The 22,411-nt window shown below is 45.9% G+C and overlaps 2 protein-coding genes across 2 annotated transcripts in view; both read right to left on the reverse strand.

Moving 5' to 3' along the window:
- LOC127603605 (AT-rich interactive domain-containing protein 1A-like) overlaps positions 1 to 6,815 on the reverse strand; it is a 30,628-nt gene extending 23,813 nt beyond the window's left edge. The window contains exon 1 of the mRNA XM_052069970.1: positions 5,452 to 6,815. Coding sequence (XP_051925930.1) covers positions 5,452 to 6,354 — 903 coding nt within the window. The 5' untranslated portion in view covers positions 6,355 to 6,815. The remainder of the gene's footprint in view (positions 1 to 5,451) is intronic.
- Positions 6,816 to 17,199: 10,384 nt separating this feature from the next.
- On the reverse strand, positions 17,200 to 22,268 carry stk3 (serine/threonine kinase 3 (STE20 homolog, yeast)). The gene is made up of 11 exons (XM_052070026.1): positions 21,862 to 22,268; positions 21,444 to 21,524; positions 21,100 to 21,228; positions 20,906 to 21,020; positions 20,568 to 20,732; positions 20,164 to 20,331; positions 19,956 to 20,093; positions 19,585 to 19,710; positions 19,307 to 19,508; positions 19,002 to 19,216; positions 17,200 to 18,706 (listed from the first exon to the last, which is right to left on the reverse strand). Exons 1-11 carry the CDS (start codon positions 21,882 to 21,884, stop codon positions 18,548 to 18,550), a joined length of 1,521 nt encoding a protein of 506 aa, XP_051925986.1. The 5' UTR covers positions 21,885 to 22,268; the 3' UTR covers positions 17,200 to 18,547.
- Positions 22,269 to 22,411: the final 143 nt, after the last annotated feature.

Raw genomic sequence — 22,411 nt, forward strand, 5'->3', positions numbered from 1 at the left:
CGGCAGAGATTGAGCAGCAATGCTGCAAACGTCAGAATGTCGTCATCCAAATTGAGAGATTAAATGTTCAGTTAGTGACGCGCTAATAGCTCAGAACGGGCCCCATAAAATGACGGGAGGCCCTTTTATAAAAACAAGCAGAGAGGCCATGTTCTCAATGAAGTAATTAGTCTGGCATCCCGATCCGTCAACTTTGGGAGCTCCCACTGACCGCACAATGACTCGGATGAAAAGCCAACGGAGGGCGGAGACTGGGTTTGAATTGTTCGGGTTATGTACATTCCTTCAAACTATTCGCCTGATCGAAAAGCATGCGTTCGTACCCGCGTAATAATAAAGTAATAAACGGCGTAGCTCCCCTTAACCTGCACATGGATGCACACAACACCGTGGCACCATCACAAGTCAGGCTCTTTTGGAAAAAAGTAAACATTTTAGTCACCTGTACTTTGTTTTCTGATATGTGCAAGCTAGAGCCAATAAGTGTCGACGATCTAACCGGAAGGAACATTCCTTACCTTCGAGTATCAAAAGCGAAACCGTTTTTAAAGGTTAACCACTTCAACACCGGAATGTCTTTGCGGCATACGTCAAAAAGCCGATGAAGTCTCCCCTGTAGCATCGGGCTCAGAGGAGGATATTATTCTACTGACGTGGAGCCTTGAAGGAGGCAAATGTCAACGGGAACAAAAGTATCAAACAACGTCCTCGCCAATGCGACGAGACCCGCTCTGGCATTTGTCCTCACAGGAGACCGTTTATCTCCCTCTTAGTCGGCAACAAACTCAAGGTTGAAACAACTCGAGCGATGAACTAGCTTGCCAGCTTCGGCTACAGTGACACGGGCAGCAACCGATGACAACTGCGTGACACCAAACAGTTGAGGGAAGAAAAACACGCATCGGACTCCCACACACATGACGACGACAATCCGTGGCGGATGTTCGCCGATTGCTACGTTTGACTACGGGCGAGAGCAACAACGTCCCGTGCCCCGCCTGCTTGCCGCCGTGCCTTGAAGCCGACCCCGTTTTGAGGCCGACCCGTGGCATGGAAGCGAGGAGGCGTCACTTAAGGAAGAGGGATGGCTGGTGACGACAAGGAGCAAGAGCGGGTCAGAGAGAGCTTCCCGAGGCGGCAACGGCAGTAGACGTATGCGCACGCGCGCCCGCGCACGCATATGCGCTTACACGCCACTGCCAAATAAGTGCAGCGTAACACAAACACGCACAGCTGTCAGGGGGCAGACGTAGATCATTCACAAAACAATCCGCCCCCACCCGCCACCCCCCCTCCTGAGTATCACTGACACCGTTTCTCCCAGCATACGCACACACACGCACCGCTACGTCACATGCACACACGGCGCCGGAAGGCGGCACGCTGTCCATGTGGCCTGTGGAGAATCATTACTCAGCAGTTGCAGGGCTAAAGAGCGCTGAGTGAACTTCCTCCTGAAGCTCAGCAGCGCGTTCCTCTTTTGTGCGCAACCAGCATTTGTCTCGCAAATTAAAAGGCGTCCCAAGTGCGGGTTGACAATAGTGGTTGGGAGTCGTGAAATTGTGGGTGATGAAGTGCTGCCGCTGCAACGGAAAACAACAAATCTGTGTGGTCATTCAGACTCGGGGCTCGGCGAGGAAGCTTTGGCCGTAGTTGTCATGGCAAGGAAAGCTTACTTGGCAATGGCTCAGCAGTGGAGAGCGCGCTGGGGGGGCGGTACGCAGTGCCGGGTCTATATGAGACTCAATGGCCCCCTCAAAACAGGCTAGCTTCCATCCAGGCAGAGGGTGCAAAAGACACTGCCACACGGGGATGTTACGAAGGTGCTAAAGAACCATTTTCCAGTAGAGGTGGGGGGGGGGGGGGCGTGCGAATGTCTTCTTAGTTTTTACGCTTCAAAATTTGAGAATTTGTCATTGTACATATACAGTACATGGGGGTTGTGGAGGTTCAAGTACAAAATTTGGTCATCACCCCCCCCCCACCCTCCAAGAGGCTCGTAAAAATCAGCCTATTTTGTCTCATGCAAATCAGGCACTCCTCACCCACTAGTGTACGAGTATAATGCAACGATCAAATGTTTATTAGAATCTATAAAGAGCACGATGGCTCCAGTAAAACGCGTCACTATTTTGAACGCTACGGCGATGATAAATACCGGCCACCTTTATTGCGCGAGCCTTTGATTTGTAAGCCACTTTCCAATTTGCAGCAGGCGGGGGGGGGGGCTCCCTTTTAGACGGCGGAGGTGGCGGAGCAGCGCGTGCAACCATTAGCGGCAGTCAAGTCGATAAATAACAGCGCTGCTTTGGGTGTCTTTCCATTCGGATTTCAGCTCAGGTTTTTGCTCGGGGTTTCACTCAAACTCGGGCCGAGGATGTCTTTCCGGTACCGGGATGGGAGAACCACCTGACACGAAAACCGCCGCTCCCCGTCAATATTTAGCGCAAGTCGCTGGAAATTTCAGGCCTCCGCAAACACATTTGTCAGTAATACCGATTGTTCCCACAGAGCAGCTAAATAATTACCATTAAATCGACACTCATTTCCATGAAATGGTTCACAATATGAAATGATATAAATTTTTTTTTATGTCTAAACACAATGGTTAATTCTCTTGTTTTATGCGTCAGTTTTTCAGTAAACCTCCAAAGGGAGTAACAGGTAGGGGGGGGGGGGGGCTTGAAGCATTCATGTTGGGCCTCTTTGGAGAACTGTGTGAGCAGGAGTGAGAACAAGTGCTTCGGAAATCTTCTGCATGTTTTAATAAGTGAAAGCATGTATTAAAAATAATCATCATGATAATAATAAAAAAAACATTTAACCCGTGAATCACCATTTTTAAACAAGAGTAACAAACAGGCTTGATTGCTGCATCTAACCTTTTCCATTCGTTTACACTTGAGGACCTTTATTGCATGACTAAAAAAAAAAAAACGTAATGCCACTAAATTTGATATGGCATTATTGGCTTTAGCATTTACTTCTAAATATTGCAACCAGTCAGCGGGATCTTTTCTTGGCATGAAAGTCACCGTGTCGAGACGAGATATTAGTTTGCTTGCAGGGCAAAAATGTAAAATATTCTTAAAGAGAATAGAAGAGGGAAAGTACAGCTCTTTCCAAACACAGTCCTAAACGATTGAACAAATTGAAGGAATCCTACATACATTTCATTTTGAGACTGGACCTGAAGAAAATGGATCGAAATGACGGTCCTTCATTTGATGATGGATAATGGTCTCAAGGCCGTAACGCAATTGAAATAATTTGTTGTCCAAGCACTCCCTTTTAGGCACCATGCTGAGAGGCGATGCTGTCCTTTAATACATGTCATGTCTGTATATATGACATAACCGCAGAGTAAACAAACACCAAATGTGACCCGTATTACTCGAGGGAGGCACATGGGTGAGCGCTGTTTGCATGGTAATGCGCGGAGAAAGTAAATGAGGCTACTGTAAACTTTCCGGTGGGATGGGAAGAAAAAAAAAAAAGATGCTGTGACACTTGGCTGACACCTTTGCTGTTTGTAAACAATAACTGCAGTCGCTGTGACGCGCCAGCGCAAGAATTTGCGATGTCGCCGAAACACACCTAGCCTACAGTCGAGCCGTCGCTGAAAGCAAAAAGACCACATGTCGCTGTAGGATGGTATTTTAACGATCTTTTTTAAAGGTATAGCCTTTAAACACTCCTCCCACACTCTGTAGTTGCAATGAAACGTTTGGGAACACATTCTAAACCAATTTCAAAAATGAATTTTCGGTTGCTAACATATAAATATTAAATAAAAAGGGACTCGCGATAAGTGAACTTCGGATTAAAATTAGCCTTGTGCTAAATCTAGCACATTTACATCATGTAACGCTTGATGTTTGTTAAAAAAAAGGTGCATTGACCCGTGCAAATAAACCAATAAAGTAAAAAGTAAACTGATCCGTGATGATGTGAGTATGCAACCCCATTAATAATGATTTCCATAGTTAAACTGTTGTCAGTAACACAACATCAAAAACGTCTTTTTATCCTGTAATTTCTTTCGAAATTACAAGCAAACTTTTGCAAAGCAGAAAAACAGCAGAAATTGCTCCATACAAATCAACAAAGAGCAATTATATTATTTTTACACTTGTATATCCATAAAGTGGCCTAAAATGTTTTTTTAAAGGGGGCGGGAGGTTCATGATGGTGACATATTGACGGTGAAGTGATCATTTCCATTCATTTCATTTTGAACCCTTGTTTGGACACTAACATTATAGACAACATAATGCTAATTTACAGACACTTTAAATCGCTTGTTGGGGAGTAAACAAATGCAACCAAACCATCCGAATTATCATCAGTATTAAATCCGTACAGGTATAAAGCGAGCCACCTCTTTCCTTTTTACACCAGATATTCTTTTCCCCCTAACAACCAATGAGGAACATTCAGAAAAGCACATTTTGTGGTTGAGTGTGTTTTGGCCAAGCCCACAAACGAGAGGTTGCACGTAGGTACAATGTAGGGCAACACGTTTGTAGATATTTAATTTTTTTTTTTAAGGCTCAAATGGGGATGAAAAGCAGCACTACTTTGTTTGGTGGAGGAGTGCGTCTGGGCGGGGGAGCGGGGGGGGGTGCAGCCTCCCCCTTACTTTTTTTCCATTAGATTCAATTATAAATGGCCGAGAGCGGAGGGACGGCCAGCCAATCAGATCTCGGCTCGCATGTCAACCTAAGACCAACTGTCTTGTGGCTCTGACAGCACGATTTTTACCTCCATAATTCAAATCCCAAAGCAAAAAGCAATCTGCGCTAAACCCGAGCGCAGGCGGCTGGAGTGACAACACGGAAGCAAAGAAACGGAGGGCGTGAGAAAATAATAAATAAAATGATGACGCACACAAAAAAGAAGACATAATCGGGCCAGTTGATCCAAGAAAACGCTCAATCGGTGGTCAGTTTCACCACACAGACACACTTCACCATGCAGTGACTAGCGACTTATAGCACATAGCTTCTTGCTAATTGATATGCAAATGTATTTTTTCGAGTCAGTGGCTGTCATTTACGTCTCGTTTCAACGATGTCACACGTTTTCTAAAGCAGCACACTTGGTACTTTTGTAAGTTTTAAAAGCGAAAAACAAGCCTCGACTGTTCGTCGTCGAATCTCTAAATGGAGGTTGGAAGAGGAGGAAGAAAAAGGCAAGATCACCACCTCGCTCTTTAAACGCACACTTTCTCCTGTCAAACTCTTCACCGTACTTGGCCAAACTCGTCACCCCCTCGTCACAAAAAGTTGTTTTTAACGCCCAAAACACGACTCGTTCCTCGCTCAGAAGCACTATTGCAGGGGGTTGTGGCGGTGTGTGAAAAAGAGAGAGGCAGCCATTTTAGAGCTCTCGCTCCATAGACAATGGCTGGTAGCTTAGCGTGGCAGGTTTCCGAGTGGGGGGGCTTACCTGGTTCCTGCTGGGGGCCTGTGCGGTATTCCCCGGGCTCATGGGAGGCGGGTGGTGGGCCCTATGTTGCCAAGCCGGATGGACCCCACCGTAGGCACTCGCCATCTCCCCCGCCGCCTTCGTGCCCCCTTCCTGGTTGTTATAGTCTCCTTGCGGGTAGTTGGGGTAGCTCCTGGCCAGGCTGGGGGACGTGAGCAGCTGGTTTAAAGTCGGCGTCGACGTGGGTTGCTGGCTTCCCATGTTATACCTCTGGTTGTTGTACGAGGCAGCAGCCAGCCCTCCTCCCGTCGCTGCTGGCTGCTGCTTGCCTGGCTGCCCCCCAGCCGCTGGGGGCTGGTTGTTCCGCGAGGAACTCATGGCTCCGTAGCCCTGACCCTGATATGAAGTCCTGTTCTGGAAGGGGCTGTAGTTGTTATAGTGGTTGGGGTAACCATGTTCGTGGGAATTGGCGGGGTAAGGGTCCATCATGCCCGGCCCCGGCGCAGCTGCCATGCCAGGGCTTTGTTGTCCGCCATGTTGATGAATAAGGGCCCGGCTGTAGTGCTGGTTGTACCCGTAAGGAGGTGGTGGGAAGGGGCCCGTGTGGTGGTGTCCCACACCGGGATGGTTATTTCCTTCGGGCCCGCCGGAATCGTTCTGATTACTGCTATTATTATTTACCCTGGGCAAATTCCCGTTGCCGTTCTTCATGTCAGGATCCCCTCCTCCCCCGGCAGCGTCGCCGCCGTCCTGCAGTTCCTTTCGGCCGGGAGAGCCGCCGTCGGGCCCCGCTTCCTTGTTCTCATGCTGATGCAGCTGCTTCTCCCCCGGTGCAGACTCCCCCTGCGAGTCCCGATCCGGCTTTTTGAGTTCGGACGGCGGGCTTGCGTTGAGAGAGGCGACGCTGGCGACCTGAGCGGCCATGATATCCCCCCTCTCTCGCCTCCCCACTCTTTCTACAGCACCTTTTTCCTCTCAGCAAGGCGACTCACTCTCGATTAAACCCAGCGTAGTCATTGAATATAACTACATTTAACACACCGTACCCGTCGTCCGAGTTCATCCCGCCCCCCTCCCCCGGTTTTGTCCTCCGTCCGGACCGGTATCCGGTAAATCCACCGCGACTCCGTTTCAACTTGAGCGGAAAAAAACAAGGACAGGGGGCGAAAGTTTTCGCGACGGAGAACACGCGAAAAAATACGGTGACGGCTAAACTCGGGGGTGTGAATCTGTTTGCGGCGCGTTAGTGTATTTAAAAAAGAAAAAAGAAGGTGATTCTAACGCACAACTAGAGCGCGAGCGAGAAATCGAGCGAACCAGCACGAGGCTCCGCGAGACACAGCCATCTTAGTGAGGGGCAAAGATGCACGCAAAACCCGGAAGCGCAACTCAACGCCATGAAAACAACACTGGACCCGGACTGCGGGATCAGGACAAACGTTGTTTACATATGCGCCACTCTTTCCCGATTCCTGGATTGTTCTTTCCCCCCATTTTCCATTGGCACTCGGGGAAAAAGAGACACATTATTTAGCTATCTGTTTTAAAATCTGACTAAATTTTTGACCATTTGTCCAAATGTGGTCCAAATTGAAAATGGACTCACCTAAACACGACCAGAAGCACCAGTGGCGTTTTTTGTCAAGAAGGATCTTGCAGCACACCCACCAAAAAAGATAACAATGTATTTTATCAAATAATTGTCATACAAAATGAAGAACAAATAACTACCAACACGGAACAACTTGATGTTTGGTAACAACCATGAGTAAATTACGCTAGCCCCCCCCCCCCCAATCAATCCAGACCATGACCCATTCAATGATCTATTCGATATTAGAACATGAACAAGTATGTATTTTTATGGGGGGTGGGGGTGCATGACACTTCAAATTTTAATCAAACTCAGTCCTGTGGTACAATGTTCAATTTCCTGTTTTTGATCTATGAAAAATCTATCCATCCATTTTCCAATCCAGTTATCCTCACGATGGCTGGAAATCCCATCTGATTTTGAGTTGGAGGTGGGGTACACCCTGAACTGGTCCAAGTTAATCGCAGGGCACACTGAGACAACCAGTCACACTTACAATCACACTTGGGGACAATTTAGAGTGCCCACTCAACCTGCCGTGCATGTTTTTGGAATGAGGGAGGAAACCGGAGAACACCAATACAGGCACAGGGAGAACATGCAAACTCCACGCAGGAAGGCTGGAACTTGAATTGAACCCTGCACCTCTGCACTGTGAGGCAGGCATGCTCACCAGTCGATCACTGTGCCGCCAATTACGAAATAGCCACACAAAGATGAGCAAAGATGCATTTGAGCATGTCATGTGTTTGCAGGAACAGAGAGGTAAAGAATGGAATTACAAGCAGTGTTGTGTGTGGAATGACCGAGTGCACACAGAACGGGCAGTGAAGATAGCATGTAAGAATAGTGAGCATCTGTAAGACCTTTGAAATTCACATATTGCTAGTGGGGGTGGGGATCTCCAAAGAAATTCTGAAGCACAGCACTTTGGTCAGCACCTGATTAACAGATCCCAATTATGCTTCTTCTTCTTCTTCTTCGTTTTCTTCTTCTACTCTCTCCACCCTTCCTCCTTCTTCTTCGTGCTCCCTGCCTGTCTCCTACTCTCAGGGCAGAAGCCAAGGTGTTGCCTTTGTCGACCATCTGAGTTTTCGAAACTTCATAAAAAGCAAGCCTGTGAAAACCACAATTCAGACTAAAAACTATTATTTGGGGCAATGTAGCGAAAATTCATGACGGAGGCAGAGAGAATGAGAATGTTTTAACGTTGTCATGCCCTATCTTTACAAATTTAGGACATAAAGAACACACGCGCACAAACACACTTGTATTCACAATCCCTCATAGGCATATCGTACTCTGTTTTACTGACTCATTACATTACGTAAAAGGCCTCTAAATCTGCTGCTCTAATGTTACGAAAATATGCAGCAAATGTTCCGAGATGTCCACTTCGTTCCGGGAAAGCTAGCGTTCCGAGCGGCGGGTAGCAACCGTGAACGCATCAGCGGCGCTTGCAAAAGCAAGCAGAACTTTGCTCTGTGAACGTGGGGGATGGGAAGCATGCGAAGCAAGCAAGCGAGCTCTGCTTCACCCTTTTTTTCTCGACAATGCGGAGCTCTCCGCTGTCATGGCATACTTTTCCAGTGAAATAAACAGTTGGCGTTTGCACACAAGCGATGTTTATGTGCGTTTCAGGGACGAAAAGGCAAATGTTGCAAGGGGTTTAATACATGAGAGTGTGCAGGGTAGGGAGGAGGGGGGCGCAATTCAGCTGCTGTATATAGGCTACGGGAGGAGTGTGTGTTTTATCAGAAGGGACAAGGCTATGAGGGAGGGAGGGAGCTTTTTTTTCTTCTTTTTGCATAAACTTGCTGTTTATTATCATGGAGGCGCATGTGCTCCTCTTATTCAGGTTGGGGCATCTCTGCATTATGCTTACCATGCGTATGCTGTGTCCTCGCCCTGCTTTTTAGTTCTCCATTTCCACACTGATCTCGTTCTGCCAAGGCCCTACGAGCTTAATAGTGGGCTCGAGGCCCTCCACCCCGCCACAATTAATAGACATGATGACTCTTTAAACTCATATGACCTAGAATGCAGACTCTTGAGCGAGAGGACGGCAGTTCCCGGTAGTACGATGTTCAGCGCTTGTTTGCGATTCTTGTCTTGGTGCACACGTCATCGCCTTCATCCGTTTTTATACCGTCATTATTTATATTTGGTTAGTACTTAAAACACAGACTCAGTCGGCACGTATTATGCCGCCGTCTGTGACATGGGTCTGCATTCACTTGGATGTCATTGGTTGGCTTCTCTGTAATGGTTGAAGTGCTACAGGATGAAACGGACATCTATTATTTGATATGTACGTCCATCAGTGGATGAACTCCATGTCAATCACTGGAGCAAATAGACAGCAATTATCAAATGAAAAGAGCCATACAGCATTGGATGACATCATTTACTACTTAAGTTTTGATTGTAGTTTTACTCTGGATGGAGAATATTCCGTTTGGAATTCCTTGTCCCTGTTCAATTTTTGTCGCAACTTGGCCCAACGGCACTGTTGGCGGTGTGTGTGTGTGTGTGTGTGTTGGGGGAGTGGCAAAGGTGACAGTGGTGGGGGTAGCAGATGATTTAAGAGTGTTTACTCAGTCCCCAGCAAGCCACCCTCAGTGAGTGTGATGCATCACCCCCGACTGTCACCAAGGCAGCGAGACTTGGGCCTCATCCAAGCGCCCGTTTCTCTTGTGTTCATTTAACACAGGGGTGGGCAACTTGCGGCCCCTGGGCCACATTCTCTGTTTGAGGAGTGGCGGGTGGTGCATTTGGCATCTGGGATTTACGTGACTTAATCCACATTTTAATGCCATCACTATCGGCAATTACAGAAAATTGGTTTATTTTGACAAGTCATCACTGTGGAATTTTAATGCAGTGATTGGATCTCTTTGGGATTCAAACTTTGTGAGGGGGGGGAAAAAAAGGCTCTTGATCTCCAGGACAACCCGATAATGGGGTGTAGAATTTCTGAACAAGAGTGTGGTTCAATTCAATCGCGCGCACACACACACACACACACACACTGACAGTAACATACACAATTTTACAATTGATGGCCACAAAGGCTGCGCTGTCACACTTACCTCAAACATCAGCAGCAATCTTAAACAAAGCTCGACCTGGCCACACACACACACACACACACACACGCTAAATCACAACAGTTGGATCCTGTCCAGATGGTTGCCATGCAGCCGTTCAACACGTCGTCTGGAGCGTGTAGAGGAAGGACGTGCCACTTACAAAAGTGCAATAGCCATTGTGTGTGTCTGTGTCTGTGTGTATGTGTGTGTGTGTGAGGAATGACGTTTTAAGATTGCAGCCAACAAAAACAACATTATCAAAGTGAACCGGAAGAATCCAGACCATTCTCACCGTTACTGTTGCGCTTGTCGGCGCCGTTCCTTTCCCAAATAGAAGACAAAGTGTTGGTGATGCGCTCTCCTAAAAAGAAAAGATTTCGGCTGTTATACTCATTTTAAATCAGCTTTGTGTTTGTTTGTATATGTCGATGTGTTCCAGTTAAATTCTGGCTTTGCCTATTTGGACCACAGAGGCGTAACCAAAAAAAAAAAAAATTGTTTTGGGGTCCTTGTAATTATTTCGGAAAATTTAGCTCAGTGCTAACGGGCTTTTTTTTCTTGCATTTTACCTAAATGGGTTCTGTCAATTGAACTGCTGGATGAAGTCCTCACAATATTCTCATGTCACAACCTCGGAGGGCGAAAAAAATATGTTTTCAAAATCCAAAAATGATAGCACATATTCAGGCAACACCTTTGTTTGCATGTGAATTGGCTTTGGGGTCTTTTTTTTTCAATTAAAAAGAATTTCACTACATTCACCACCTGTGAATTCTTATTTTCTCCCGCACGACACAAAGAAAAAGGAAGCAGTGTGCACGCGAATGGCGAGGTTAAGTGCTCTCCAGAGCGAGCCGACGTCCACCTTGCGAGACGCTCTTTTTTTTTTTTTTTGCAGGTGGGAGATGAAAGGAAATTCAGTGCAAAGAATGGTCTCTTTCAGCCACGGAAACTGGTCGCCGTTGTAAATCAGAGATGGGCAAAGTCATGGTACCTTTTTTAATCTGGCCCATTGAGCATTTACATAAACAAGAGTCGAGTAATGGTTGTGGGTTTTCTCTTCTGAAAATTGGTTAAGTAAAACTTTTTTTTTTTTCATAAATTGAGCTCATTAAATAATTGGTATATTCATTCATGACTTACTTGTCTGCAATTTTCATTTCGTAAAAATAAAACAAACCACTGACGTTGAGCTTTACCAAAAAGAGAAACGACTCACGTTGTGCTTTCTTAAAAATGGGAAAAAATACAGATGAAATGAAAAAACTTGATATTGTACATTCCTCAAAAGACAACAAACGAGCGATGTTGCACCTGAATAGTCAGGCAGGTGAAAGTGCTCCTTAATGACCCTTGATCTTGGACTCTGCCAAAATGAAAACAAAACACTCATCTTTGCGCTTTCCTCCGAGAACCAAAACAAAAACGATGAACGTTGCTCATTCCAAAGACAAATACAAACTATTGATTCTGCCCTTTCTTAAAAAGAAGACAAACTACTTGACATATCTTGCCTACATACGCCGCTCTCAACGCGGGAGCGAATTCCAGGGGAGCATGTTGACAACGTTCAGCTACTCGCGTATCTGAGAGCGCCTTGCTCATGAATCATTGGAGCCTGAATGCCGAGTTTTGCCCCGACGACTACGGAAAGGGGCGGCCAACCCAAATCCTGGCTGTGACGCGGGCACATGCGGATGGCGTCCCTGCCAACCGTCACTCCCTCAAGGCCCGCGCCAGCCTTTTGTGAAGATGCCCTAATTGGCAGGAGCCCTGCCCGACAGGTTCAAATATCTCCTCGCCACTTGATCCAAATCCTAAACTGGTCCAAGTGACGTGGTCCAAAGCCACGTTTCATATTCCGACGGGAGGGTTTGTCTTTTGATCGGCTCTGCCGGCAACAGATGGAGAAAACTGGAAAGTTGCACACGTAAGGCCTCGTTTTGACTTGGCGGCCCTAATCTTGTCATGCTCATCAAAGGTGCTTTTTTTTTTTTTAAGAGCACACAACATCCTGACCGTCTGCGTTTATTTGTTGTTGCACTGGAAGAATTGGACTGATAGCGAGGTGCTACCTAGAGAAGAGCAAAGGTGGAAAAGGGCCCGGCAGACTGGAGAAGGGGACGAGGGACAGGGATGTGAGAGGGCTTGGGTGGGTGGGTGGGGGTGGGGGGGGTGTCAAATACAACGTCAGTTATGCTGAAACACCGATTTAATGTAAGGATTGGCTCTGGGTTATAAACAGCGAGAGCGAGAGAGAAGGAAAATCCGGTCCGGATCACAGGATGGAGGAGAATGCTAATGAAATCATCTCTTGGGAGGACCACCACCAAGACCCCTGTTGAACTAACACCCCCTGCCCCCGTACTGATTCTTGACCCACTCTAGTTACAGCTATAAGCTATAATGGGTTCTGTCGTAGGTAACGTGCGTTGTCATTGTCAATTGTTTCGCTCTTTCCGTATACGCAGTACGTAAGCTAATACCGCAAATTATCACCTGCGTCGAAAAGAAATTCATCAGGCATTGTGTTAACTGACTTTTTTTTTTTAAATAATCAAAAGCACTCGAGGTATCTGTACTTGGTACTGATGAGTACTCAAAGAGTGACTACTCGTACAGGTATCGATGTGAAAAAAGTGACATCCCTAATGCATGGTCGAGTTGCCCCTTACGTCAGTTTTTCGCCCGTATCGTCAGGCTCAAACTCCAGCTTTCCCATAATCTTAAACGGGATAAGAGGTAGAAAATGGATGCCATTGTCAATTGTGAGCTGTCAAAGTGCATCCAAAAGTGTTTTCCACGTTTAATCCTCGATGCTCACTTGACTACGCGCGGTTCCCCTTGGCAGTCCTCTTTGGGCCACTACATTAAAAAAAAACTCCCGGCGGTGTAAGCGAGCAACAGTGTTCATCAGTGCACCAAAGAGGCGACAATACGCCGACATGACGGGGTGCAAGCAAGCTCTGCGCAGACCTCTGATTCCGTTTGTTCCGTTTCTCTCTGCCGAGAGCAGGTAGGAAGCCCTTAACTGCTCCTTCTCACCCGCCGCTTAATCTGGGCCCACAATCACAACCAGTGACAGGAGTACAAAGCTGTCTGGCGAGCGCAACAAGGCTCCGCTATTATGTAACCACTGACAGCTGGGCTTTCAAGGGAGGGGGTGACACGACACACTCCACCACCAATCCTTGTGGCAGCACTTTGTGTCAAGCTGATGTGAATGTCAGGGTAGAGAAATGATATTATGGAGCCGACGCGTTTTAGCATTTATTGCCGTATAATTCCCAGGCGTGCCGGCCAGGCGATACAATAGCGTTGCTCTGAACACGTCTGCGTTGCCTTCAAAGTGCTCTTTGGCCAAGCAGTCTCTGCTTTAAGTGCATGATAGCCTGTGTACAAAGCAGAGCAGATGTGGCATCTGTAAAGCTGACAATATGGCAGGGTTTGACCTCTTAATGCCTGAATTCATTTCTAGTAATAAAAAAAAAATTGGGACGGCATGAACCACTGAGTAGACAAAAATAATTAAAATAAAAAGCATCTTCCCTAATGTTGTGAACTAACAGTAGCAAAAGAAATTAGCAAGAATTAAATAGAAATCGTCATCGATGCTCCATGGTTCAGGTTCTTCCATGTCACTGCATTGTTGTGAATTGTGTGTTAGCATTCGGCTAGCAGACGCTCACAAAACAAAGTTATCAATACACAATGTGGAATTCTCTTTGTTTTAAGTTAGCTTTGTCAGTAAACTTGAACCGGGAGTGGTCTGAAACAGCTTTTGGAGAGCTCTTCTCTATTTGCCAAACTGCAGCTTGCTGCTAAGTGGGGTGAGTTCACTTCAATCAGTACAATCCAGTCAACTGTATTTGTACAGTACTTAGTTACTTACCAGCACAGTCAATTACAGCACATTAGATTTAGAGGGGGAGGGGGCAAATTGCATAATATTCTTAGGTAACGTAAGTGTATGGATATTTATTGCTCCAATTCATGAATTTGGGTGTAAGGTTCTTGGTGGATGCGGACTGACCTTGGCGGTGCCTGCAGGTCTCCAGTACAACCAGTTGTACTCCATGATACAACTGCAGTCTGGAGGTCACAGTACACCAACCATTCCCATCCTCAGACTCATAAAATGGCCACTTTAGCACCAAAAATCTAAAACAAAAACAATGATTACCGTTCACTGGTGGGATAGTCTGCTCAAGTGACGCGTTATTTAGACAACACGGAGCCGTTTAGTTATCTTTGTATGTGTATTTTCGTCGTTTAAAAGCAGATAAAATCAAACTCCAGTCCGGGTTTCCCAGGCCTCCTCAGCCTTCAATTTACTGTGTGCTTTCAGCGAGCCGAAGCACACATTGGCAACCTTCAGTATCCCTGCGCGGCTCGTGAATGCGTCTGTGTTTTTTTAATAACCCCAAATAGTTACCCTGTTTTTATCGTCAAACAAATCATTTTCACGTCGTAGTTTATATTAAGCAGCTGCCGTAGCACGTTCGAGTAATGTTGGGTCAGCTTTGGCCAACTTGGCGCACTACTTCGCCCCCAGCTGTCCTGTCTTTCCAACACGCATACAATACATTCCTGTGTCACTCCGCCAGCGTGACAAGGCCCGCTGTTCCTGTAAACTCCCGCCTTGATTCGATGGTCGAGAGCGCTTGAGGAGCAAGCGTGAAAAAAAAGAGAGAGGGAGAGAGAGAGAGAGCGCTATGAAACATGCAGGCCTTCAAGCTCCCACTCACGAGTTCTGTTCCATATTATAGAGCAGAGAACTCGTTGCGATGGCTGTAATCACACCATAAAGTTAAAGCTTCCACACATTGAAAGGAGGTAAATATGATCTACTGCTCTTCGGTAAGAGTCAGATCCCAATAGAAGAGCCCCCCCCCCCCAAAAAAATCAACCCTTCTTCATTTTCGATAATGCTCAAATCGTACCCGACCAAAAAGGCATTCCTCATGTTCTACCTCATTTAGAGCTAAATAAAGGTGATTCTCAGGCCCTCAGAAAACCCCACACTACCCACCATAATGGCAGCATTAACATCTTTGGATCATCGCCATCCTTAAAAAGGAAGAGATTCTAACAGATTTTAACACCCCGTTACTTTCCAAAAGGATATTCCTTGAGCCCAAAGTGACAGTTGATGGTCTTTTGACTTGTTTGCAAACATAGCCTCACAACCATCTGCCGCATGTTTTTTTTTTCTGACACAAGGGTTTAATGCTGCAGTAGTTTGGTCCCCACTAGCATCAGCAAATTGTAGTGCAGTAGTACTTTAAACAAAAACAAAATTGAACCTATTGCTTATGTTGGCCTGTAAAGAAGGTCATGTTAAAAGTTTAGTAACGTCACACATTCACTTGTGGATGTTATAAACAGACCTGCAAAATCGAACGCCATCCGACCACAGGTTGGGTCAAAAATTCACACCGCACATGTGTTATGACATGATGCATTAAAAAAAAGCCTCAGAAAGCCATGATGTACACGTGTCGGTCATTTTGGGCCAAATGGGAATTGTTTTTGCCAGATTGAGACTCAATCGGAAAAAAAAAAAAAAATCGACCCACCCCCCACCCCCACAACACTTTCAAAAAGCAACATGATTTCCTCCCATGATAGGATGTAGGAAAAAGCCGGAATGACTTTTGACCTAAAATGAACAGCAAGTCTCCCATTTCAGGTCAAAGTGACACCCCCCCCCCTCCGGTTCCAACAGTCAAATTCCCAGAGTGACTCCTACAAATTGACTCGGATGTGTCAATTGGAATGTTTTGAAAATTCTCTGCGACCAGTTTCACTCAGCAACATGACATTTGGTAGACACGTCCATCGCGAGTAGACCCACAAAAAAGACTCAAGAACCCAAGCTTGATAAACCACAGGAGGTCGGCCATTTTGGATTAAGATTGACACTTAGACCAGTTAAATCCACACTGTTTGTTCTTACAATGCCTATTGACCGTGAGGGGTCAGACGCTCACCACCGCGACCCTTTAAGCGCTTGTTGTGAGTTATTGGGGGGTGGTGGTGGCCTTCTCCTTTTTGTGTCCCATTCTCCACCCGCAGTGCTATGGCAGGAGGCACACTTGTGGGATAAATCAGCTCCCTTAATGAAAGGGCCGCGGAGACAATGTTTTTTTTCAACTTCTTGCAACCTTTCTTTCTCAGCCTCACTTCTCTCGTGGGGTTGAAAGATGCAGAGCAGAAGAACAAGACAGCTCAACACCACCATCGTGTGGTGACTCTTGTATTGTGCATCATGAGTTGTGAAATAACCCTCAAAATATGAAGAGACATCCAGAGACCATAACACCACACAGAGCTTACTCTTTCCAAAGTCACACCTGTTTGACAGGGGAAGTGAAAACAAGAAAACTGAGATGCTGAGATGATAGACCGGTAGTTGCACTAGTGTGAACCCACCCTCTCTTCTCTATGTATGTGTGTGTGTGTGTGTGTGTGTGCATATACAGTATATGTAGAGAGGTAGAGACAGAGAGAAAATCCGTTTCATATAGCATCTTTGGTACTTAGATTAGATAAAGATTTTTTTCAGCTAGTAGTATCCCCCCCCGCCCCCCCCCTTTGTCCATTTCTTCACAAATGCCCTCTAGACGGGCACGAAGGGCCACTTAGGATGATATTGCCTTAAGGGCCACATGTTCAACTCATTTCCGCCGGCCATAAATACCAGGCAAGTGTCTGCTGATTTATGGACACCCTTTCCTGCCTAACAAGCCGGTGGACAAATAGAGGAATTCTGCTTTGATTTACACATTCAAGTCCCCGGGGAACAAGATGGCTGTGTGAGAAATTTTGACATGTTAGATAGAGTCAGAGGTGGTCTAAAAGGGGAAAAACGTCGGTTGGTGTGAGGCCAGGACACTTAGTGTGCTTTGATGGCAACATTTTGAAGTGATCAAGTGTTTGAAAATAACTTGAATGGACATATTGCAGCCCATTAATGTCTCAAATGGGGTTGGGCAATACATATAGGTGCTGTGGTCCTCCAAATGTTCACAGCCCAAAATGTGTCCCGTCTCAAACACAAATGAAAACAATGCAAGGTAGTTGTGATTAACTAAAAGTAACTTTTATTATACCGTGCACATTATAAAAAAAAATATCACCAAAAAAAGTAATAAATTAACCGTTTCAGACAAAGATCTGTATCATCCTAATTTAGTGGTGAAATGAAGTCAGAAAAGAAAAAGTGATTTTAGATCATAAACAATACATGATAATATACTAGCTGCTTTTCTCACACGGTCCTGTACACTTTTTGTCAACCTGTCCTTTCAATCACAAAAACAAAAAGGCTCCAAATATAAACAGCCCGATTAGCTTCTAGATTTAAACCAGTGCCATGAAACAAACGGTGTAAAACAATATATAAATAAAAAAGGGTCACAGCTGGTCCAGAAAAACCCTTCAACACGCACCCCTAAAAAGTCTGGACACAAGTTTTACGAATGTCGTCTGTGGTAGTTATTTAAATAGTGTAACAGGTCTCTCAAGTGTATTTGTTAACATTCACGTGGAACCATGACATGTTTCACACTGTTCTATTCCAAGAAGCTTGTAAAAAAACAAACAAACAACCCCCCCCCCCCCCCCCCGGCCCAATCGAATCAAATCACATGGAACAAAGTCATCATCAGCTGACTTTCCTGCCCTGTAGTGTTGATGGATTGATGGATGGAACGCATTGGATGTTAGCGTTAGGTTAGTCAACCTTTGTTTTCGAGAGCGTGCGCGCGCAACTCTGCTTCATATGTTTGTGTTTCAACACACATTGTTGCATTTGTTGTGCCCCACGTGCTAAAGTAGCCGTTTCGTTAAGGGTCACAATGACTGTAACACTGATGCTAATTTCTGTGAATGTTCCATTGACAATCAATGCGAGTTTTCCAATTGCCCATTTTGGGCGTTTGTTTGCATCAAACTAATGTATTAATGTCTTTGAAATGATATGGGTTTGGATGAATCATTTGGTGCTTAAATATAACAATATTTAATTTGCTTTTGTTTCATTCGCCAGTTCTACAGTAAGATTGGAAGCAACCATTTTCTCCGACACACGACCTCTTGTGATGTCGCCATGTAAGCCCAGCTTGTGTTACTCAACTTTTCAGAGGCACTAAGACCGAAGATTATCTTGAAATAATGATAATAATACATAACAATGAATTGATCATAAAACAAGTACTGTAATGTGTGGCCGTCATCAATTTAGGCAGACTTTTTTCAAAGTAGAGGAAAAAGCCTGCTTCCCAGCTCCACCCCATCCCTCATTTAAGGCAATACCATTTCTGATTGTCTTTGGTCATGAATGTTGCTTCCTCCCCCAACTATGACATCTCATAGTGACACTAAAGACTGTGCGTGTGTGTGTGTGTGTGTGTGTGTGTCACCAGGCTTAAAAGTTCTGCTGCCTTCGTTTCTTGGCGTCCATGGCGTCGAGGATGGGCTGGCGCTTGGCTGTGTAGCGCTGCCGTAGCTCCTCAATCTCGCGCTCCATCATGGGGTCCAGGGCGCTCAGGCGCATCTGAAGTTCCTCAAAGTCCAGATTCTTTAACTGCACCAACAAGAAGAAGAAGTGTCAAAATTCAGTCAGCGTTCAGCGCTACCTTGACTTGCGCCCTTCCATTTGTTCCTTCCGTGTTCGACCTGCAGGGGAGAACGGGCGTGCGGCTCTGGTGAGATTTTTACTTATACAATCCGAGCTTTGGTAGGCCAATAAATTAAATTAGACTTTGAAATCAATGAGCGACCACTTTCTCAATCGTGATTTCAATAGCGATCAAAATAATCGTGACTATTATTTTGGGATTTATTCCCCCCACCCCCTTTAATTGCCCATAATCACTCACAAAATCAAAGTCCCCGTCCTGGGGCACTTTCCAGTTATCCGGGAAGATGTTCTTGGACTGGATGTGGTAGCCTGGCTGTTCCTGAGGCTGGTTGTGGTTGTAGTTCTCCTGCTGACGTTGATGCTGGTGATGGTGCTGGGCCGCCTTGTTGGAGTCCTGCTTGTCAAAGTAGTCCATGAAGGACGGACGCATGGGCTGCTGCGGGGTGGCGTGCCCTGGAGGGGGGAATGAGGAGATAGGCCCAAGTTATGGCGCGTTGACGAGTCACGCCAAAATGTGCTGGATGTCACGCGTGCGCTGCTCACGCCTCATCGATCCCGGCTCCTCTTCTTCCTCCTCGTCGTCGCTGTTGATGACCATGGTGCCCAGGTCGGATTCCAGCATGGTGTTGCCGTGCTCGATCATCGTCTGCGCCCCGTCGCTCATGGTGCCCGTGGCGCGCATGGTGCCCGCGCCCTCCGAGCCGGACTTCACCATGGTGCGGGAGTCCACCTCTGTCTCCTCCTCCTGGAGGACGCAAAACAATCATTCAGCCATTTTGGGACTTTTAAACTGTGAACACAAGTCCGCGCGTTCTGCTGACAGAGTTGTCGTCGTCTTCTTCGAGCTCCCTTTGCTGCTCCTGTTGCCTCTTGGCCTTCATCTCCATGGCTTCTGTGATCAGGTCCCTCAGGATGGAGACCGGCTTGGCCTGGCTGATGAACGGATGCTGTAAACGTGCGGTTCATAAATTAGCCAAATCTGCGATAATTGCGTTACAAAACTGCATCCGATCGTGAATAAGGGCGAGCGTTCAAAACGCTTCAATCTTCACATTTCATTTGCTCTGGCCATTGAGCCTTTATCTATTGAAATCACAACCCTCCCATAAACGGAATCCATCAATCAGTCACATGTCTTCAAATGTTAAGCGGTTTTATTTTGAGTTTCATGATGGAAATGCTTGTAGGTAACCTGTAGGAGCTGAGTGGCCGTGGCTCTCTGCTCCGGATTCTTCACCAGACACTTCTTGACATAGTCTGTGAAGTCGTCAGACCACAGCTCGGGTTTCCGGAAGGTCGGCGGGGGGTTGGTGGGGATCATGAAGATGGCCTAAAGCGACGAGAAAAGCGAACGAGGATTGCAAATAAGATGTCGCATCTGCCAGATAAGACACACTCACCCTCATGGGGTGGATGTCAGCGTAGGGGGGCTTGCCCTCGGCCATCTCGATGGACGTGATGCCCAGCGACCAGATGTCGGCCACGCAGTTGTAGCCAATCTCCTGGATAACTTCTGGGGCCATCCAGAAAGGCGTTCCGATCACAGTGTTCCTCTTTGCCATGGTGTCCTTTTGAGTGAAAGCCATGACTTTACTCTTCTTTCATATTTTGACAGCGGAGACACTACTAAAGGGGTTCCACGCGGCACAAACAAGGGAGGACAAAACAGCATCGTATATGACCGGCTGGTATCAGGCGTCCTAGTATCGGGAGTGTTTTTTCTCATCCGAGCTCAGAAGGACAGCATTGGCGCCGATTCTGGTACCGGTTCCTGTTTGTTTTTAGCATCATAGAGCTACAATACCGTTAACTGTCCTGCCACCCCAAAGTCGGCCAGCTTGGCGTGTCCCTCCGTGTTGAGTAGAATGTTGCCGGCCTTGATGTCTCGGTGAATCTTCCTCATGAAGTGAAGGTACTCCAGACCCTTGAGTGTTGACTTTAAGATAGTGGCGATCTCATCCTCTGTCAGCTGAAAAAAAAAAAAAACTATTAAAATGAGGCCTTTTTCGTTGGCGTTTTGGGGCACGTTTTGATTGACATGAAGCTGTACAATTTGGTCTCTTGATATCGTACATTTTCACATTTCGTATTGATTCTGGCAACAAAAAGAATGCGTTTGATTGATGTGAGGACCAGACCCACCGTTTTGTTGCGCAGCCTGATTATGTCAGAGACGGAGCCCGCACCGCAGTACTCCATGACGATCCAGAGGTCTGTGTTCTTGAAGTAGCTGCCATAGTACTTCACGACGTAGGGACTTGAAGCAAAGACACGAGATCAGCTACTTTGCTCACAGACAAACTGCAAGGTTGATTCCAAATTTTGCTTTGGGTAACCTGTCACACTGCTGCATGATGGAAATCTCCTTGATAATCTCTTGCAGATCCGACTCCACGGGAACCTGCTTGATGGCCACGACCTGCCCAGACTCCTTGTGGATGGCCTTGAATACGCTGCCATAAGAACTAAAAAGACACAACAAAAACATTCATGTTGAGAGTACCGGTACACATATGTTTTAGACAAGACAAAACCCTGATAATTTTAACATTATTCTCAGAAGCGAAAGCTGGTGAACGATTATTGTGTGGAAAGGCAGATAAGTATCTGCAGGAAAACATGACAATTTTTTTCCCCCACAATAACCTGTGATGAAGGGAAGTAAAACAAACTTACTCACCCTTCACCAAGTTTTTCCAGGACATCAAATACTTCCTCTGGTTGCTTGGTCAAGCTGTCTTCACTCAGCTTTTTCAGCTTACTATCAGGGAAATATATATATATATGGAATAACAACATTGAAAAGGCTAGTAATTCATACATTTATAGTGAATCATGATGAGTCACTGATAAGATATCAAAGCGTTGGTTCCACTTTCTACAAGAGTGAGTATGAATCACAAAGATAAGTTAAACAAATATCTAGTGTAAGTGACACAATAAGGTGCTGCAATATTACAAGTTATTTCTCGTAATAACCTACTGAAGTGTTGAGAAGAGCGACAAAGCTAACTACAACTAGCATCCCTGACTAGCTCTTCACCTAGCAAGTAACAAAGCTTGAAATTACAACCAACAGCCGATAGACGTTCACAAACCTTTTCGGGGCAGACTGCTCCATACTTTCGATTCACGTGATACAAAAGGCGCCGAAATGGTGGTCGGTTGCGGTGATTCTCGTCTTCTATGATCACCGAAAGAACATTGTCACCGTCGTTGTTGTCTCAAAAAATAGTAGCTTGTGGCGAGTGAGGTCCCACTAGCTAATCGCGTCTTCTGACCAATCATGAGGCCCGTTGCTTCAGGGTGAGCGTAACACTGTCCATCCGCGTTATTGCAAACAGACCCACATTGAGCAGAACGACCAATTTCTGGAATACGTAAGAACAGCAGCCATTTTGAATGTGTCAAAACCGCCACGTAAAGTAATGCATGTCAAGGGACCGAATTTCATAAAGAGACAACTAACAAAGTACACAATGTTACCGCCTTGTCATTTTCCCATTAAAACACATACTAATATATTTAACAACGTAAATATATTAGTATATTTATATTAGTAAAAACAACGTACTTCCAATTATTAAACATGTAGCATCGCTGTAACGGTGTTACATGGTTGCGGTAACATTCATGCAAACTAAACGT

The sequence above is a fragment of the Hippocampus zosterae genome, chromosome 7 (genome assembly GCF_025434085.1).
Source record: "Hippocampus zosterae strain Florida chromosome 7, ASM2543408v3, whole genome shotgun sequence".
In the NCBI taxonomy this organism is placed as follows: Eukaryota; Metazoa; Chordata; class Actinopteri; order Syngnathiformes; family Syngnathidae; genus Hippocampus; species Hippocampus zosterae.

Coding starts and splice junctions, on each gene's coding strand:
- stk3 (XM_052070026.1), bottom strand. CDS start 21,884: ATGGAGCAGTCTGCCCCGAAAAG. Junction 21,021..21,099: donor ATCATGCAGCAGTGTGACAG/GTTACCCAAAGC, acceptor CTTTGCTTCAAG/TCCCTACGTCGTGAAGTACT. Junction 20,332..20,567: donor GGGTGGCAGGACAGTTAACG/GTATTGTAGCTC, acceptor TTCACTCAAAAG/GACACCATGGCAAAGAGGAA.